Consider the following 19,531-nt stretch of genomic DNA (forward strand, 5'->3'; position numbering starts at 1 on the left):
AAAAGGAATTACCATTCCGTTAAGAAATATATTAAGAGTTGTGGAACAAGAAAAAATATTTTATGAGCGAAATGTAAAATTTTCGATATTTTATTAAGCTGATTTTACAAAAATTTTAAAACTAAGTTCGACCGTCGTATATTAACAATCAATTCATTTCATTCACATGAATTATACAAGAAAATTTTTATTTTTTTAAGGTAATTCCACAAGTGAATCTTCTAAATCTTTCTTATGTTAAGACCAAAATTAACAACATGAAATTCATTTCATTTAATATTCATTTCTAAATAAATTATAAAGACTGTTATCCTAATAAATATTTATAAATTAATTCTAAATAATCAATATGGAAATACAGGGCATGAACCTTAGGATTGGACTTTGAGGAGCAATCTGAAATTCTGAATATATTCAACAAAATATGGATAATGTTATAAAATGAAACGGGAACCCGTAAGATAATGACTTAACCTCAGCTTGTATAAAGACTCAAGTTTGAGTTTTCCTACTGTCTTCTACGAAGAAGTAGAAGAAATGGTTTCATTAACCGAAGAAAATATCAATTGAAAAACATAACCAAACTTAAGGTTCAGTTCAGCATGAAACAGAAGAAAAAAGACTGCATATATTGAAGCTATGTCCTCAGGAAATCTAAACCTTTTTCTTCAGGTTCTCATTCAAGAGTTTCCAGTGGACGTTAACCAGCATATGTCATTGGCGCTTACTTGGAGGCTGTTTGTCAGTATTGTGGGTTAACTTGTGCACACTTGAGTAGTTCCTTTCTGTAGATAATTTTTGTTTCTGGCACCATTGTTTTTGCTATTGATCTTTATGGACAGAGAACTTATGGCCTCTAAAGATTACACGCAGAACTTTTTGTTTCCATTCCATCTTTGTACTCTGGAAGTCTGCATCCAAATGGTAAACTCCTTTGCAGGAAATTTATCTAAAAGGACAATTACGTATAATCTTTTGCAGGATAATAGGCATAAAGAGAATTTACGCAATGATGATCACACTTCATCAGAGGTATCAGTTTGGTGACTTTGTTATATAAACTCTTTTACCTTTTCTTTTTTGTTTTTTGTGTGTGTGTGTGTGTGTTAAATAAAAGAGAAAAATCTTCCGTTGCAATTTGTTAGATTTTGAGATCTTCCCAGGGATTCATTGCTTTACCCACAGTACAAAACACCTTGGCGTTCTGTTGTTCTAATCCCACCTTTTGCTTGCTTGAATTAGGAGGAGGTCACTTCCCTACGTGCAAAGGTTGCAATGCTAGAGGAGGAACTTCGTAAATCTCGTCAAGAGGCTGCTGACAATCACAATCTGTGCTGTCGATTAGAAAAGGTATATTTTTTTCCCCTTACGTTATATCCTTTAATTATCCACATTGTATTAAAAGAATTTATTTATTTGTGCAGGAACTGAAGGAGCTAAAAGATTATGAACAACAAATGAAGCCAAAGGTGTGCTTTCTGAAGGACATGGGTTTTACAATATATTTACCTTTGGCTGATTTAGTAGTTAATTAATATTGCAGTTACCAGTAATCTTACTATTAATGTTCCTGCCATATTGGTTCTCTTCTTCATATTAAATGCATTTACTTTCTATCTGATAAGTTTTGTTTCGTGAGCCTCACAGGTTCATGACTGAAACAAATGAATGGAATCATGAGAGGGAGTAAAACTTTCGCCTAAATAACAAGCATCTAAATGATTCAATGAGATTCTGGAGCTTACAAAAGTAGGAAAGTACTAAAGATTTATTTGTTTTCTCGTGAAAAAAAGAGCTGGAAATGTATAGATTTAGTTAAACAGGCAAAAATATATTTCTTGATCTCAGTCATTTTATATTGTTGGCATGCAAAAGGAAACTATACCCTGAAATGATCATCATGGTGGAGGGTCAGAATAATTTTCTTCTTTATGCAGTGGACATGAACGACATTGCACTACTGCCTAAGAAGTTAAGCTGCTCTGGAGGTTTGCCGTAGTTAAATTTTGGAGATGTGTCTGTAAGGCATCATTTTAGGGCAGTAGCATATTCTTGTCCAGAATTCAAGTGTTCTGATGAAAGTATCTTAGAATTTAATTACTTAATTCTTCTGTCTGCTGGAATCTTTATGTTGAATTTTAGTTTTCAATGTGTGATTCATGTGCATGCTTAAGTTTCTTACAGGGTATATGTCATTTGAAGACGGTGTAAACTTTATTTATATTTTATGCCCATTTTTAGTATCCTTTCTTTCTTGTTGCAGAGAATGAAAATGATATCTGATCTACTGATATCTGTCTCAAAGGCAGAGAGACAGGAAGCTAGGATAAAAGTTCGCCAGGATTCTTTAAGACTTGGCAATGTAGGCGTGATAAGGTATCCTGTCTTGGTGCATTTTTGATTGATGTAAGAGGAAATAAAAAAAATGAAAATTTTCAAAGGAAAAAACTGAAATTGAGAAGAATTGCAGACACAGTAGAATGCAGAGAACTTAACTAAATTGGGATTATGATGTTTCTATTTATGTGTGAGTCCTTCATCTATTTGATTTAATTTATATCTGCATCTCGAGCTTTCAGTAGCATATCCCATCAAGCATGGTAAAAGAAGTGATTAAGCATGCTTGATTCAAGGCTATTTACTATTTTATTGGAAGCTAACGTTGGTGTGATAAAAAAAATTATATATGTATCTAATGCCAACCAAAACAAATATTCCACATTCAGATTGTGTCTCATTTTCAGAGAAGAAATTGCACGCTAAAAGCTAGGTAATATGGTACAGTTAGTTACCGCATGGCATATCTACATTGGGTGTGTATTTTTGTAACTGTGGGTTCTGATATTCTTACGTGTAAAAGGAAAATTCATTTCTATGAATGGGCACTTGTGGGTTTTTCCATTGTGGTGAGGAAGTTGCAGGTGGCTCTCCATAGATGTAGGCATATTGCCAATCCTTGTTTACTGTCTGTCTCTCTCTCTGCAATTCTTATTTTAATCTATGTCAGTTGAGTGCCTTTTTTTTTTTTTTTTTTTTTGATTATTTAGGTTACTCATGTTTTCTTTGTCTGTTGTAGAGCTGGAACTGTTATATCTGAGACATGGGAGGATGGGCAAATGCTGAAAGATCTAAATGCTCATCTCGTATGTCATAGTCAAATCTCTCCCCCCTGAACCAATTAATTATCCCTTTTTAAACTCTACTTTCTCTGCATTTATTTATTTCAATTTTTTTTCCTTTTCAAGTTGCAGTCTATGAACTCACAATTTTGTTCGCACTTTTAAGTAAATTGTAGCTAGAATTGCATCAATACTGAAGAATTTGAACTGGAAACTTACTAATAAAGCATGATAAGCTTAGACATCCATAGTTTCAAAGTAATCCTAATTAGTAATCCTTAAGACTGTAATTACTTTAACTCATCTTTTTTGGCATGAATTCCAACTTCAAAACTGAAATCAAGTATTAAACTTACTAAATTGTTAGGATTCTAACCAAAATGAACCAAATAAAGTAAATTTAGAACCCATAGAATTTTATGAATCCCAGCAGAACTTGCAAATTTACTGAAATGACCCCTGCCGCTGTAGTACTTTGAACACTAACATACCATTATTATTAATCTAAAATAAGTCACCTTTTTGCGTGCATTTGTGCATTTGTAATATTTTCGATTCATCATTTGACTTTTTAGAGACAATTGGTGGAAACAAAGGAGGCTGTTGAGAGGCAGCGGAAATCATTGAAGAAACGACAATCTGGTAAAACATTTACCTTTTAGTGCTTGGTGACACCCATATGCTACTCTTTTAGTATTATTTGAGGTAGTTGGAATGTAAGATTCAGGAATACCTATCAAGTACCTTTTGATCTTTTAGTTGGTCAAGTACTAAACTGTGATTAGTATTTTAGCATCTCTCTTTTTGCTAAGGCGTCTATTAAGATTTTGTTGCCCTCAAACTATTTTACCACATTTATAATTTTTTTTTTCATCAGTCCTCATGCTGTTATGGCTTTTGCTGATCAACAGAAAATTATGTTTGCTCTAAGGTTTTCTGGTACATATTCTTGCTAACCTCCAGTGGGCATTTCCCGTTATCATACAACACTTGGGCAGTTGTCCTCTTTACGGCCTGTTATCTCTTTTCAGAGAGAATGGAGCTGAATGGTCCTTTTGAAACTCTAGAACATGAACTTAATGCTCATTCATGGATCTGTTGGTGTTCCTTTTATTCCTGTCAAAGGATCATCTACTTTTTACCATTGGTGGTTTACAAAATTCTTAGTACGGACAGGAAACTTTTGGCCCCGTGTTGATAAATAATAAATGTTTGTCTTTCACTTGAATTTCAAAAGCTGGCTCGCTTGTGGTTTATTTAGCTTTTGTTAGCTCTCTCGGTCTTTTTTTCTCTGCTTGCAAAACAAAAAAAGGAAAAAATCTTAATATTAATTGCATTTATTTTTATTTTTATTTTTTTTTTTGATATGCAGATAAGGGAGATGGAACAGATGCAGAATCAGGAGCGCAAGATGAAGATTTTATAATCCAGGACGAAATTTTTAAATCTCGTCTAGCAAGCATTAAGCGTGTAAGTTCACTAATTTTACTTCTCTATGCACATGTGCGTCCTCATTAATAGGCTATTGATTTTCTATAGGAGGAAGAAATTATTTTGCGTGAGAGAGATCGTTATGAACTGGAGAAGGGACGGCTGATACGTGAAATGAAACGTATAAGAGATGAGGATGGTTCCCGCTTTAATAATTTTCAGATTTTGAATCACCGATATGCCCTGCTAAACCTCCTTGGGAAAGGAGGATTTAGTGAGGTTTACAAGGTCAGAACTTTACAATTCATCAATCTTTTGATAATTGAAACATTGGCAGCACCATTTTTAAGCAAGGCTCCTTATTGCCATAGCAAAAGTCTAGAGAATTCTTTTGCCAATATTGGCAATTGTAAAAGCATACCTTTTTGCAGTGATTTGAAGTCAGAAATTTCCAGCAGGCTTATGATTTGGTAGAGCATAGATACGTTGCATGTAAGCTTCATGGTCTGAATGCTCAGTGGAGTGAGGATAAGAAGCAAAGTTACATAAGGCATGCTATACGAGAGTACAATATTCACAAGACATTGGTGCATAATCACATTGTTCGGCTTTGGGACATTTTTGAGATTGACCAGAATACATTCTGCACTGTCTTAGAGTATTGTAGTGGTATGATATTCTCTTGAACATGATATTGATTTCAATACTTATATATGGGCATATCAGTGAATACCTTCAGACTGTGCTCTGATCAGTAAGAATGAACCTATTGAATGTACCCTCAAAATTTTACTTTATTGATTTTCCTTCATCTTCCCTTATCAGGAAAGGATCTTAAAGCAACACCTATACTGCCTGAGAGAGAAGCTCGGATCATTATTGTACAAATATTTCAAGGCCTTGTATACTTGAATAAAAGAACACAGAAGATTAGTCATTATGATCTGAAGCCTGGGAATGTTCTATTTGATGAGCTTGGTGTTGCTAAAGTTACTGATTTTGGTCTGAGCAAGATAATGGAGGATGATGTTGGATCCCAGGGTATGGAACTTACATCCCAGGAAGCTGGAACATATTGGTGAGTCATGTGCAGTCTGCCATTTGTGATCACCTGGATGCAATTGTTGTATCCCTTGTTTGAATACAACATTCTACAACTTATTTAGTGGACAAGTTCTCACTTTCACAATATATCTAAAACAACTTTGCGGTTTCCTAATCTAAAAGAATTACTTGTTGGTTATCTAATATGTCAAGTGCGTGTCAAAACTTTCATCTTTCAAACTTGAATTTGTTTTGGAACGTCTGAACAGAATATGTAAGATAGCTAGTAACAGATTATTCATTGCTATGTCACCTTAGTTTGCATAAGGATTTCAATCACAAATATTGTGGTGATTTATTGTGTTGATATCAGATCACCCATGCATACCATACAATGAATTCATTTCTGTTCATCAGAATTTCAGTTTTTAAGTGTTATGAGAAACATTTGGATTCTTTTATTTCATTAGGTGGTCAGTTACCTCTTGACTAATATGACAGCATTTGATGCATGATGACAGAATTTTGAGCATGGAATAGATTTGCATTTCTATGGATGAAATAGGGTTATTAATACTGGCGATCTTGTAGTTCTTGGTCTGTGAAGATATGTTCTTAGGTGCTCCAGTTTATTTTCCTGTTGGGGTTTTCTTCGCCTTCCACCTAAGCTGCACAGGGAAGGCCCAGAGCCAACCCTAAGCTGCATAGGGTCTTTCTATACCGCTAATATATTTCTGAAAAGTCGAAAGCTAAGTGATAAAGGTTTTTTGAAATCTTCTAAATTGTTAATGGGTAAAAGGATTGGAGTTCGTGTACAGACTTGAAATGGATGAATAAAGTTACATGCATGAAATTGTTGTATATATTTTTCACTAGTAATTCATAAGTTAACCTAACTCTTCTTTTGCCCCTTTTTAATAGAAATTGTGCGTTGATTCTCTTTAGCTATTCCAACTATTTTTCCATGGTATTTTATTTCTTGTTTGTTTTCTGGTTTGTGTGTGCAAAACACATGGATGCACAAAGAAAGACACAATGAAAAGATGAATCTTGATGTGATTGCAGTTAGAATGTTGCTTATAGGTTCACTTGTTTAGCTTTTAAGGCAACTGTAGCTAATGTGTTTTCCCCCTTCTGTAATTTAGGTACTTGCCGCCAGAATGCTTTGAGCTCAGAAAGATCCCTTTAATATCATCGAAGGTCAGTCTTGCTATGAATAAATGTCCTTGCAGGGAAGAGGGTAGGGGATTATTGTGAAACAAGGAACTCCCTTAGTTTCTTGCGTCATGCCTTTATGAATGTCTAAATGGTTGTATTGCTCAAGACATATCATTTTATGAAGCTTTTTCATAGATAATGAATATCTTATTCTTATCTTTATTTGTTGTCCACTGCTTTGCTTGCTCTCTTTTGGGAGTCGGGTTGATGTCTGGTCAGCTGGGGTTCTATTCTACCAAATGCTCTTTGGCAGACGTCCTTTTGGGCATGACCAATCTCAAGAACGAATATTGCGTGAAGACACAATTATTAAAGCTCGCAGGGTTGAATTCCCCTCAAAGCCTTCTGTCTCAAATGAGGCAAAGGTGAGATGGACTACCTGTTTTATGATAGTTAATACTGCATGCTTTGTTCCTATTCTACTGAAGCGTACACCACGCAATTTCCTTCAGTGCTTAAGCACAAGAGAAATTATTGTTTCTGCATTAATGCACATGAGGAAAGATAGTAGACATTTTATGTGATTCAATTTATCACATCTTTTGTTGTATATTAAAAGATTTTTAGAAAGCTTAGGATAATTGTTTGGGTGCAGAATATCGTTGCTGGGTTCCTGGATGATGAGCCAAAGATGGGGAAAAATAAATTTATCATAGAAAAATGCGATATTAGCTATTTTCACCTGCTATAATATAACATATGAAAGAATTTTGATCAGCCACCCCCTGTTTCTATATCTAATCTTTCTATTCGTCCTGCAATATTATCTCAAGTTGTTTCAATATATCTTTGAATGTTAATGAAAATTTAGGAAGACTGTGTAGGTGCTTTTCTGTTTCTAATTTTTATGATTTTTAACTGATTTCCTTGCAGGATTTTATTCGTCGATGTCTAACGTATAACCAAACTGAAAGACCAGATGTTCTAACTGTTGCTCAAGATCCGTATCTTACATACTCAAAGAAGTAGTGTACAAAGACAGAGAAGCAGGCTCGCATGGGGCAGGAAGGTGGGTAGCTTCAAACTTGGAAAGCAATTTGTTGCAAGATCAACTTGGAATTTTGTATAGACTGTAAAGGTTTTCTAACTTTTTTTTTCCCTGGTTTTTCAGGCCAAGAGTTTAGTGCCCCTCTTTCTTTTGAGTAAATCTTTTTTTTTTTTTTTTTTTTGGGTTTTTATTTATTATGTTGTAACAGGTGATTATATCTTTTGAAAAAGGAAAAGAAAATGACCTGTACAGAAAAGTTCAATTCAAATTTTCAGAAAATGGAGAAGAAAAGCTCTGTACTTTTTACATACAAGCTTCAGACACAGGCATCTAGTTTTCCTTGCTTTTAAGGAAAATGATATTATCTTTTGGCAAACTCATTGAAATACATTATTGTAATATAATCAAATGCATTTTATGTATATTTGATTATATTCCATTTATGTTAGAAATGCATTTGCTAAATGGCAAATTGGCTTGGGAATGTAAAAGTTAACATGGAATGGTAAATTTAGATGCTTAATAGATTTAATGTGTTGTGTCTGTTAGTAATTTTTTTAATTTTTTTTTATTTTAATAAAAAAATAAAATTAAAATTATGCTCAGGGAATTGTGTTGGAGTGTAATATAATGTAACGAGATGTATTTCGTTATATTTATATGCTAGAAATATTTTCAATAACAATTTACTATGATTCACCAATGTAACAAGGGTTTATAAAATTCGATTTTGACGTAAGAATTAAGAATCTATACACCCTTTTTTGTTTTGCTTAAAAAAGTTATTTTTTATAATTTTTTTTTCATATATTTTGATTTTGCTGTAAAAAAATTAAGGGTGCATAAAGATACTTATTTCAAGTACAAAAATAAAATAATAATATCTTATTTCAAGTGCAGAAGTAAAATAATAATATGAATTTGACTACATAAGAAGGCATTAGTGAATATTTTGTATTTGGACATCCTCTTTCACATCCAAAGAATCATCACCAGAAAAATTTAAAAAACTTGAGATAGGCTCTCCTATTGTTGTTATTGAGGCTCCAAAAATGATAAAGACCGCAACTTCAGTACCTTGTCTCAGGGTTAATTCTGGGTTAGTAAAGCCTGGAGACGTTGGAAGGTGCATTTCTAACCCTTCTCTTCTTCCTCTCTTTTTCCATCTTCATATATGATTTTTGGTTGATTTTTGATTTGTTCAAGTATATGGCCATGGCCAGAATTGTGTCGAGAAAGCCCAAGGATGTGTGGGCAGTTCGTCTCAGCATTGGAACCTATCTTATAGATGGCAAATACTTCAAGCCCTTGGAGCTTCAAGAATGAAACTTGTACTGTTTTCAATTCAAAGCTTAACGTCAATGAAAGTATGCAAATTTCAATTCAATTTGAAAAATTGAATAAAATCAAAACTGTTTTTAATGGGTTTAATTCAGTTTTTTAGCCAAATCAGTTAACTTGGTGGAAATCTCTAGCTTTTATCAATCGATGTGATCTCCCTGGGAAAAAAATGTTTCTGTACTTCAAAAAACCCATCATCTTCTTCACAATTCACAAAATGAATAAACTCAAATCATATTTCGAAGCCTCAAATCAGTAATACAATGCATAATCTGCTACAACTAGGCCTAGAAACAGTCCTTGGGATGATTGGAACCTCTCTATGTAAGTGAGTCTACAAATATACAAATAATAAAAAGAACGTTATAGAAATTTATAACCAATATATTCAAATGCTATCTGTAGAGTACTCGACATCAAATGTTGTCATACTAAGGGTTTCATGTTGGTTCAACTTTGTAGTTCCCATGTCAATGGAACAGTAAGTTGATTCACCTAACAGATGCTGAGTCTCTTCACTGTTTTTATAATGATCCCATGAACTCTCATGTAATTTTCTCAATCTGCCAAGCTCCTCAGCAACTTGTTTCATAGTTGGCCTTTTCATGCCACTAACACGTAGGCATTCTTTTGCAAGCTCTGCAAAAACTTCAATCTCTTCCATTTCACTTTCACTGGCTACATTAAAAGAAAGAGTTTGAGATAGCTCATTATTTTCTAGGGACGAGAGAAAATAATGAACGATATTACTCTTTTCTCCAGATCTCCCGCTAGAGTTTGGTTTCTCGCCTGTTAACAGCTCAACAAGAACAACTCCAAAGCTATAAACATCGCTCTTTTCAGTTAGATTTCCTGTCATAAGATACTCTGGATCTAAATATCCAATAGTCCCTTGTATTCTTGTAGCCATATCAGATTGACCCGGAGAAATTAGCACTGAAGCTCCAAAGTCAGATACTTTTGCAGTGTAAGTATCGTCTAAGAGTATATTGGATGACTTGACATCGCCATGGATAATTGGGGGATCTGCTAGAGAATGCAAATAACCAAGTGCAAGTGCAGTCTCTGCAGCTATTCTGAGACGATATTTCCAGTTGTCTAATATTTTAGACTTGTTGTAATGAATATGTTGGAAAAGGGTTCCATTGGAAATGAACTCATAAACTAATAAAGGAACTTTAGTCTCCAAACAAAGGCCTAATACCTTGACAACATTTCTATGGTTGACTTGAGAAACAATGCCAAGTTCTTGTTGAAATTCTTGATTTATTTGAGTCTTGTCTTTATCTTTAGGCTTCTTTACTGCAACTTGGGTGTTATCTGCCAAAACTCCTTTGTATACATATCCAAAACCTCCTTCGCCAAGAAATAGACTTGAATCATAATTTTTGGTAGCCTTCACTAATTCTGCTTCTGTGAAGATTCTTACCCTTTGGTGCTTCAACAACAAGCCGCCATTTTTCAAAAAATTCCTCTCATTTCTTCGCCTCTTGTATAAAATGATGATCAGTAAGGCGATAATCGTAATGGATGCAACCCCTCCAACAACTATAAAAAAGTCGAAAGATCAGTTACTTACTGATGGTTAAAAAACTTGAATAAAGAAGAAAAGCAAGAGGATTGAGTTGAGAAAATATTAGTACTTGCAGCAATAGTTGTAATGCGAAATCCTTGACAACCAACTTTACCATCACCGCGCATTCCAAGTGGGCAACTGCATGTGTAGCTCCCAATTGTATTCTTGCAACTTCCATCGCATTTGTACTTGTCTGGTTCTTTGCACTCATCAATGTCTGTTATATAGATGTGAAGTAATTAATTAGAGAAGAAATGAAAACCAATGAAAAATGAAAAGTCAAAGTACAAGAAAAAATGAGGATGATTTGCTTAACTAATTATTACCTTGGCAACCTTGTGGAAGATAAGGATTTCCTGTAAATCCATCTTTGCATAAGCACCGATATCCCTTGCCATTTTCAGAGTATGTACAATTACTATTACTGCCACAAGCATATTTATTTGAGTTTGAGCTCGATTGTGCAGCCTTACAACTCTCCTCTCTTACTACCCATTCAAGAACAACATCAGAAGAAGCAAACTGTCTTGTGACTGGTGAACGTGGAAGAGCAGAGAGTTGCAGCTTTGAAACATCGAAAGTCCTTTCATCAGCTAGAAATGCGAATTCACACGGATTAAACCGCCAAACGCTGCTGTGATTACTCGGACTTGCAAGATTAATTCTCAGTGTTTTAAGACTTTGTGGCACCGATGTTTGACAGCATCCAAAACCTGAGCAATAACCTTGTAGAGTAACATTCTTGTCACACAACGACACACAACCGCTGCCAAAAGTCTCTGCAGCATCTCTCATAAGGGCTAAAGTATCACACCCAATAGCTGTGAGCTTGTTTCGAGTATCGGAGAACCGAAACGGGCCATTTCCCAGTCTAATATTTTGATCAAACTTAAGGGTCAACCCTGTCTTGTTGTAGCATTTAAATGCCGAGTCAATTCGAACGGGGATCGTTCCTTCTTCTACTGATATATTGTGAATAGGCATGTTTCGGCCAAAAAATAGACGTGGAGGATCGTAACTTACATTGCAAGTAAACATGAAAAAGCTGTTCAGTGCGCAGTTGGGATTAGAGATTCCAGAAGTGAAGTTGATTCCAAATGGGTATGGAACATGAACAGTGCCACATGTGTCAGGACAACCAGAAATTAATGGCAATATCACAAACCAGAAAGCCAACATCCTTCTTGGACAGATTTCAAATACACAATCTAAAGAAACTTGGACATGTATAATGTATTTATACAGATGAGTTATGCAAAGAAGATGATATTGATATCAGAAAAAAGGTCTTAGGTAAGGGAAAGAGTTGACCAAGTAGGCAAGTAATTTGTGCCAGCTTCGTACGGAGTCCCTTTCTTGCAAGAAAAAATAGTAAGAAATTTGAAATTTCAATGTATTTGTTGTTAATTACTGATTAATGAGATTTAATATAATTAATTGGTATGTGTTGTCAAAGCAGATGGCTGTTTAATATATTTGGTGAACTTGGAGGTGGTTGATTACTATAGGGTCTGGGAAGGGCAGTTGGAGCCGGCAAGAAGAAAACTTGTTTGCCAGGTTATGCATGAAATTATAAATTATGTTGTTAATGTTGCTATTATTGTTATTAATAGGAGACGGGCAGGAACGGATCAACAAAAATTTCATGAAATCTTAATGTTATTAAGTGTAACTATTATGTTGTCAAACTATATTAATATAAAGAAAAATATTTTGTATCACCATATATTTATATTTAGAATTTTCTAAAGTCCTCCCCATAGAAGGGCCTAAATTTTAAAGTCCTACCTCAGAGTTTAAATTCTTAGAGATGCAATCCATTTGAATGTATAAATTAGTGTATTTATATGGGTTGCACATGATCAAGATTAAATCGAGTTTATTGAGTTAAAATATCCATGATGGATAAACGAGTTAATAATTTTTTTACTCAACCCAATCTTTTTACATACATAATTCATGGTTTAGAAATAAAAACATGTTGGACATGACATGGATTGAATAAGAATCCCTAAATCAACAAGAATTGCATATGCAAAATCTGTATCACTCTGAAAGCATTCAACAATTTTGATCAAATATTTTTCTGTCTATTGCTTGGCACGACATTTTGAAATTATAATAATTTGTCTATTAACTTGTAGGAAGCATTGAAATCCTGCTTAGGCCATTTCATACCGGAGCTTCCGGCCAAAATATCTAAAGGTATACCCCTTTGGTTTAAGAAGCCTTGTAACAAGTCTTGTTCAAGAGCAGATATCTTCTGTACGTCTTATAACCAGCTTGTATAGGATCTTTTGAGTGATATTATGAGTCTTGTGCTTAGCCGGACATGCTTATCTCACATGCTTCATGTCTCATTAAAAATTGCATATGCAATATAAATTGATCTCCAAAATCTATGCCACTCCGAAAGCATTTGACAGTTTTAACCTAAAATCTCTTTGTAGATTGCGTGGCACGACATTTTGAGACTATAATATTTCGTCTATTGACCTGTAGAAAGCATTGAAATCTTATTCAGACCATTCCATGCTGGAGTTTTTAGCGAAAAATCCAAAGGTATACCCCTTTGGTTTAAGAAGTCCTGTAACTAGTCCTACTCTGGAGCCAATATCTTCTACATGTCTGACAAGCAGCTCATATAGGGTTTTATAGGTGATAGTATAGGGTCTTGAGGAAGGTGGACATGCTTTTCTTGCCTACTCGAGCCTCATTAAGAATTGCACAAGCAATATAAATTCATCCCCGAAATTTGTGCCACTCCGAAAGCATTCAACAATTTTGACCCAATATCTCTCCGTTTGTTGATTAGCACGACATTTTGAGACTATAATACTTTGTCTATTGACGTATAGGAATCATTGAAATCATGATTGGGCAATTTCATGCAGAAGCTTTCGGGCCAAAAAATCCAAAGTTATACCCCTTTAGTCTAAAAAGTCCTGCTCCGAAGCTGATATCTTATGTACGTCTGATGGGCAGCTTGTATAGGGTCTTCTAGGAGATGGTATGGGGTCTTGTGCTCATTCGGACATGCTTATCTCGCCTGCTTGATGCCTCATTAAGAATTGCATACGCAACATAAATTGATCCCCAAAATCCGTGCCACTCTAGAATCGTTTGACAATTTTGACCGAATATCTCTCTATCTGTTGCTTGGCATGACACTTTGATACCACAATATTTCATCTATTGACATGTACGAAGCATTAAATCTTCCTTGAACAATTTTATACTGGAGCTTCCGGGCAAAAAATCCAAAGGTATACTTATTTGGTTTAAGAAGCCCTATAACTAGTCCTACTTCAGAGCCGATACCTTTTGCACGTCTTATGGACTTCTCGTATAAGGGCTTCTAGGTGATAATATGGATTCTTGTAGTCATTTGAACATGCTTTTCTCGCTTGCTCAATGCCTCATTAAGAATTGCATATGCAATTTAAATTCACCCCTAAAATCTGTGCCACTCTAGAAGCAATCAACAGTTTTGAACCAATATCTCTCTTTCTATTGCTTGACATGACATTTTAAGACTATAATACTTCATTTACTGACTTTTAGGAAGCATTGACATCATACTTGGGCCATTTCATACTGGAGCTTCTAGGCCTAAAAATCTGAAAGTATACCCATTTGGTCTTAGAAGTCTTGTAACTAGTCATGCTCCGGAGCCGATATCTTTTGTACGTCTAACGGACAACTCATATTGGGTCTTCTAGGTGACAGTGTGGGGTCTTACAGTCAGTAGGACATACTTTTCTTGTCTGCTCGATACCTCATTGAGAATTGCATACGCAGTATATGTTCATCCCCAAAATTCCTGCCACTTCGTAAGCATTCGATAATTTTGAATCAATATCTCTCTGTCTGTTGCTTGGCATGACATTTTGAGACTATAATACTTCGTCTATTGACCTGTAGGAAACATTAAAAGCTTTCTCGGGCCATTTCATACTGAATCTTCCGCCCAAAAATTAAAAGATATACCCTTTTGGTCTAAGAAGCCCTGTAATAAGTCTTGCTCAGGAGCCGATATCTTTTGTACATCTTATGGCTAGCTCTTATTAGGTCTTCTAAGTGATATTCTAGAGTCTTGTGCTCTGTCAGACATGCTTATCTCTCCTGCTTGATGCCTCATTAAGAATTACATATGCAACATAAATTGATCCCTAAAATCAGTGTCACTCTGAAAGAGTTTGACAATTTTGACCTAATATCTGTCTTTTTATTGTTTAGCACGATATTTTGAGACTATAATATTTCATTTATTGACCTGTACGAAGCATTGAAATCTTGCTCGGGTCATATTATGCCGAAGCTTCCGTGCCAAAAATTCAAAGGTATACCCCTTTGGTCTAAGAAGTCTTGTAATTAGTCCTACTCCGGAGCCGTGCTTTCCACTTTTTTTTAAAATGACATTTTCATAATTAAAATTATAATATCTATAAATAATTTTTTCTATAAAATATTTTTATTTGAAAAAATAAAAATATTTAAGTAAAATAAAATTTTATATTATGCTTTAATAAATAATTAATTTTATTATTATTAATATATTATATCCTTTATTTTTAAAAAATTTTACAAAATGATAAAAAATGATATTATTAATATAAATAATCAATAGTAAAAATTCAAAAACTTTTACATACCAAATTTCTAAATTTATTTTATAATATTTTATTACTTTTAATTATGAAAGTGATCAATAATATTTGTTAAGTTAAATTAAAATATAATTTTTTATTATTATCAAGTGAACATATTTTTCATTTTCTGTCTTCTAGTTTTTATTTTGTAAAAAAACTGTTTTATTAAAAAACAGAAAACTGTTTTATGTAAGGGGAAAAATTGAAAAATGCCAAATAAGGGGAAAAAATGCCATAACTTAACAATATGACTTTCAAAGTTTTACCAAATTATGATTATTTTACAATATTTAACTTAATGCAACATCTAAAGACTTTTTTTTTTTTTCCTTATTGAGACAACATTCCTAGGATTAAGGACATAAACACCCTTTGACAACTAACATTACATTTCATTATGCTCCTTGGATGATTGGTGAGTCTTCAAATGCTACCGGTAGAGTACTCGACATCGAACGTTGTCAGGCTAAGGACTTCTTGTTGGTTCAACTTTGCAGTTCCAATGTCAATGGAACGGTAAGATGATTGACCTAACAAATGTTCAGTCTCTTCACTATTTTGATGATAATCCCCTGATCTCTCATGAAATTTTCTCAATCTGCCAAGCTCTTCTGAAACTTGTTTCATAGTTGGCCTTTTCATGCCACTAACTCGTACGCATTGTTTTGCAAGCTCTGCAAAAACTTCAATCTCTTCCATTTCAGTCTCACTAGCTACATCAAAACAAAGTATCCTAGATAGCTCATTATTTTCTAGAGATGAGAGAAAATATTGAATGATGTTACTCTTTTCGCCAGATCTTGCGCTAGAATTTGGTTTCTCCCCTGTTAATAGTTCAACAAGAACCACTCCAAAGCTATAGACATCGCTCTTTTCAGTTAAATTACCTGTCATAAGATACTCTGGATCTAAATATCCAATAGTCCCTTGTATTCTTGTGGCCATATCAGATTGACCTGTAGAAATTAGTACTGAAGCTCCAAAATCAGATACTTTAGCAGTGTAAGTATCGTCTAAGAGTATATTACATGACTTGACATCGCCATGGATAATTGGGGGATCTGCTAAAGAATGCAAATAATCAAGTGCAAGCGCAGTCTCTGCTGCTACTCTTAGACGATTTTTCCATGTGGCTAATATTTTAGACCTGTTGTAATGGATATGCTGGGAAAGGGTTCCATGGGAAATGAATTCGTAAACTAATAAAGGAACTTTAGTCTCCAAACAAAGGCCTAATACCTTGACAACATTTCTATGGTTAACTTGTGAAACAATGCCAAGTTCTTGTTGAAATTCTTTATTTATTTGAGTCCTGTCTTTATCTTTAGGCTTCTTTACTGCAACTTGGGTGTTATCTGCCAAAACTCCTTTGTATACATATCCAAAACCACCTTCGCCAAGAAGTAGACTTGGATCATAATTTTTGGTAGCCTTCACTAATTCTGCTTCTGTGAAGATTCTTACCCTTTGGTGCTTCAACAACAATCCGCCATTTTTCAAAAAATTCCTCTCATTTCTTCGCCTCTTGTATAAAATGATGATCAGTAAGGCGATAACCATAATGGATGCAACCCCTCCAACAACTATTTAAACAAAATGAAAGATCAGATATTGATGGTTAAAACTTAATTAATATTAAAGAAGGAAAGCAAGAGGATAATGACTTGAGATAGTACTCGCAGCAATAGTCGTAATGCGAAATCCTTGACAGCCAACTTTACCATCACCACGCATCCCAAGTGGGCAACTGCATGTGTAGTTCCCATCTGTATTCTTGCAAGTACCATCGCACTTGTACCTGTCTGGTTCTTTGCACTCATCAATGTCTGTTATATAGATATGGAGCGATTCATTAGAGAAGGAATAGAAACCAAGAAAAATGAAAAAGCCAAAGAACAATAAGACGAGGATGATTGCTTTGAATAACTACCTTGGCATCCCTGTGTAAGATAAGGATTTCCTGTAAATCCATCTCTGCAGTTGCACCGATATCCTCCGACATTTTCGTAGTATTTACAATCAGTATTTGGGCCACAAGCATAGTTTTTATCCGGATTTGAAGTCGATTTCGCCTCTTCACATGTCTCCTCTCTTACTGCCCATTCAATCACAACATCAGATGCAAAATACTTTTTAGTCTCTTGCGAATATGGATAAGAAGAGAGCTGCAGATTCGAAAAGTTAAAAGTCCTTTCATCGGCTAGAAACGCAAATTCACACGGATTAAACTGCCAAACCCTGCTATGATTATAAAGGCTTGAGAGTTGAATGTTTAGTGTTGTAAGATTTCGCGGTAGCGGTGTCTGGCAGCATCCACGGCCTGAGCAAGGACCTTCTAGAGTAACATTACTGTCACACAACGAAATACAGCCGCTACCAAAAGTCTCTTCGTCATCTTCCATATAGGCTAAAGTATCGCAACCAACTACTGTGAACTTGTTCCGAGTATCAGAGAACCGAACTGGCCGGCCGCTTCGCATTGTAATATGTTGACTAAAATAGTCCGTTATTCCTGTCTCGTTGTAGCAATTGGATGCTGAATCAATTCGGACGGAGATGGTTCCTTCTTCTATTGATATATTGTGAATAGGCATGTTTTCCCCAAAAAATAGACTCGGAGGATCATCACTTACATTGCAAGTTAAGATAAAATGCTTGTTTAGCGCACAATTGTCGGGATTAGAAATTTCAGATGTGAAGATGATTCCAAATGGGTATGGAACAAGAACGTCCCCACATTTTTCATGACAACTAGAAGAAATTACATCTATAGATGTTGCGGGTTGGGAGATGAATGTGAATATCACAAACCAGAAAGGTAACATCTTTGCTTTGTCAGATTTCTCAATTACACAATCTAAAGAAATTTAAAGGAAAGGTGGAAAGGTCTTAGCTATGTATGTGGAAAATAAGAAGAAGAGTTGACCAAGTAAATTTCTGCCTGCTTGCCAGCTTCAGTCATTGTACCTGTTGATGTTGAGATGCAAGACTGACTTATATTCACCAATCAAATTATTGAAATATTTTTAAATATTATTAAATTTTCAAAATTGAAAATTCAATGGAATTTTGGGAAATATATTTATAATATCGAGTGATGGTTAATATAAAAATAATTCAAAAAAATATATTTATAATATCAAGTGATAGCTCAATTGGCACCGCAGACTGGACACGTGGGAAGAGCTCTCGGATTCAATCTCCACTAAATACACTTATAGAGAAGAGTGAAGATGCCTTATTGTGACTAAATCTAGAGCTGAATTAGGCTGTCCCCGTAAAATTGTTGCTGAGCATTAAATTCTACACTACCACACATTAAGTTCTACATCTGTATACGGTTGAAAGATGCATTGATAGCTAACTATTGTGCTACGTTTTGACATAGTCAAGCACCAATAGTAAAATAGAAACAAACAACACAACCAAAACTTGTATTCATTCACTAGTACTAGTATGTGTGTATTTTTAATGAATAATAAAAAAAAAATCATAGATCCAAATATTTTTTAAACTTTAAAAATCATGGATACATTTTTTTTATTGTTGAGAAAATTCATCATTTTTTCATAAATATATATGTAAAATTCATCAAATTTACGATAATCTTTATGGCGGAGAGAGCCCCAACTTCTTATATCTTCTACAAAAGATAAGAAGAACAATCAGACCACACCTGATTAGTTTTATTGACTATTCACTGATATGGATATTAGTATTAGTATATGTAAATTGACCGGTTATTATAAGTCTTTATCATGTGTTAATCAGAAATTAATGAGTTTTTTCTTTTTTAATTTTTAAATGGAAATTATGATGTCATTTCTAATAGCAAAGACTTACCTAAAATCATAACTAAATTCCAACAGCATTACAAAAATAGTAAAAAAATATTTTATTATTCATAAAAATGTTAAAGCTAATTTTCTTATATATATTAAAATAAAATCCAGTTTAATTGATTCAAAATAAAACATATTTATTATTTTTATTTACCAAACTAAGCTCGTGCTGCTTGTATGGATCTGCATGAAGATATTGTGGGACATGCCTTATTAAAGCTAGAGTCTTATTTAGACGCTGAGAGAGTCCTAATTGAAAAGAAATACAAAGTATAAATAGTTTTCTATCTCTAAAAGATTTCTTCTTCAATAGAGATTCA

The 19,531-nt window shown here is 34.3% G+C and overlaps 3 protein-coding genes and 1 pseudogene across 5 annotated transcripts; 2 read left to right on the forward strand and 2 right to left on the reverse strand.

Moving 5' to 3' along the window:
* The first annotated feature begins 639 nt into the window (after positions 1 to 639).
* Positions 640 to 8,113, forward strand: LOC119371118 (serine/threonine-protein kinase TOUSLED-like). The gene is made up of 16 exons (XM_089717519.1): positions 640 to 737; positions 843 to 924; positions 982 to 1,032; positions 1,243 to 1,350; positions 1,425 to 1,469; positions 2,264 to 2,376; positions 3,077 to 3,143; positions 3,695 to 3,761; positions 4,492 to 4,589; positions 4,659 to 4,838; positions 5,009 to 5,219; positions 5,376 to 5,628; positions 6,740 to 6,793; positions 7,015 to 7,177; positions 7,686 to 7,821; positions 8,009 to 8,113. Exons 1-15 carry the CDS (start codon positions 640 to 642, stop codon positions 7,779 to 7,781), a joined length of 1,686 nt encoding a protein of 561 aa, XP_089573645.1. The 3' UTR covers positions 7,782 to 7,821; positions 8,009 to 8,113.
* CRR42 (DUF3148 family protein) lies at positions 7,809 to 9,231 on the forward strand. Its single transcript, XM_037640686.2, has 3 exons — positions 7,809 to 7,821; positions 8,785 to 8,926; positions 9,024 to 9,231. Exons 1-3 carry the CDS (start codon positions 7,809 to 7,811, stop codon positions 9,124 to 9,126), a joined length of 258 nt encoding a protein of 85 aa, XP_037496614.2. The 3' UTR covers positions 9,127 to 9,231.
* Positions 9,232 to 9,402: 171 nt separating this feature from the next.
* Positions 9,403 to 11,896, reverse strand: LOC149498714 (wall-associated receptor kinase 2 pseudogene; annotated as a pseudogene). Its single transcript, XR_016319464.1, has 3 exons — positions 11,044 to 11,896; positions 10,785 to 10,934; positions 9,403 to 10,689 (listed from the first exon to the last, which is right to left on the reverse strand). The product of XR_016319464.1 is annotated as a wall-associated receptor kinase 2 pseudogene (transcript).
* Positions 11,897 to 15,599: 3,703 nt separating this feature from the next.
* On the reverse strand, positions 15,600 to 18,298 carry LOC149498715 (wall-associated receptor kinase 2-like). Of its 2 annotated transcripts, none has more exons than XM_089719258.1 (3): positions 17,300 to 18,298; positions 17,046 to 17,195; positions 15,600 to 16,952 (listed from the first exon to the last, which is right to left on the reverse strand). In XM_089719258.1, exons 1-3 carry the CDS (start codon positions 18,192 to 18,194, stop codon positions 15,793 to 15,795), a joined length of 2,205 nt encoding a protein of 734 aa, XP_089575384.1. In that variant the 5' UTR covers positions 18,195 to 18,298; the 3' UTR covers positions 15,600 to 15,792. The 2 variants fall into 2 exon arrangements, with proteins under 2 accessions (XP_089575384.1, XP_089575382.1); XM_089719256.1 differs by having other exon boundaries at positions 17,034 to 17,195; positions 17,300 to 18,293.
* Positions 18,299 to 19,531: the final 1,233 nt, after the last annotated feature.

The sequence above is a fragment of the Jatropha curcas genome, chromosome 1 (assembly GCF_041381405.1).
Source record: "Jatropha curcas cultivar XTBG-Jc1 chromosome 1, XTBG_Jcur_1.0, whole genome shotgun sequence".
Lineage (NCBI taxonomy): Eukaryota > Viridiplantae > Streptophyta > Magnoliopsida > Malpighiales > Euphorbiaceae > Jatropha > Jatropha curcas.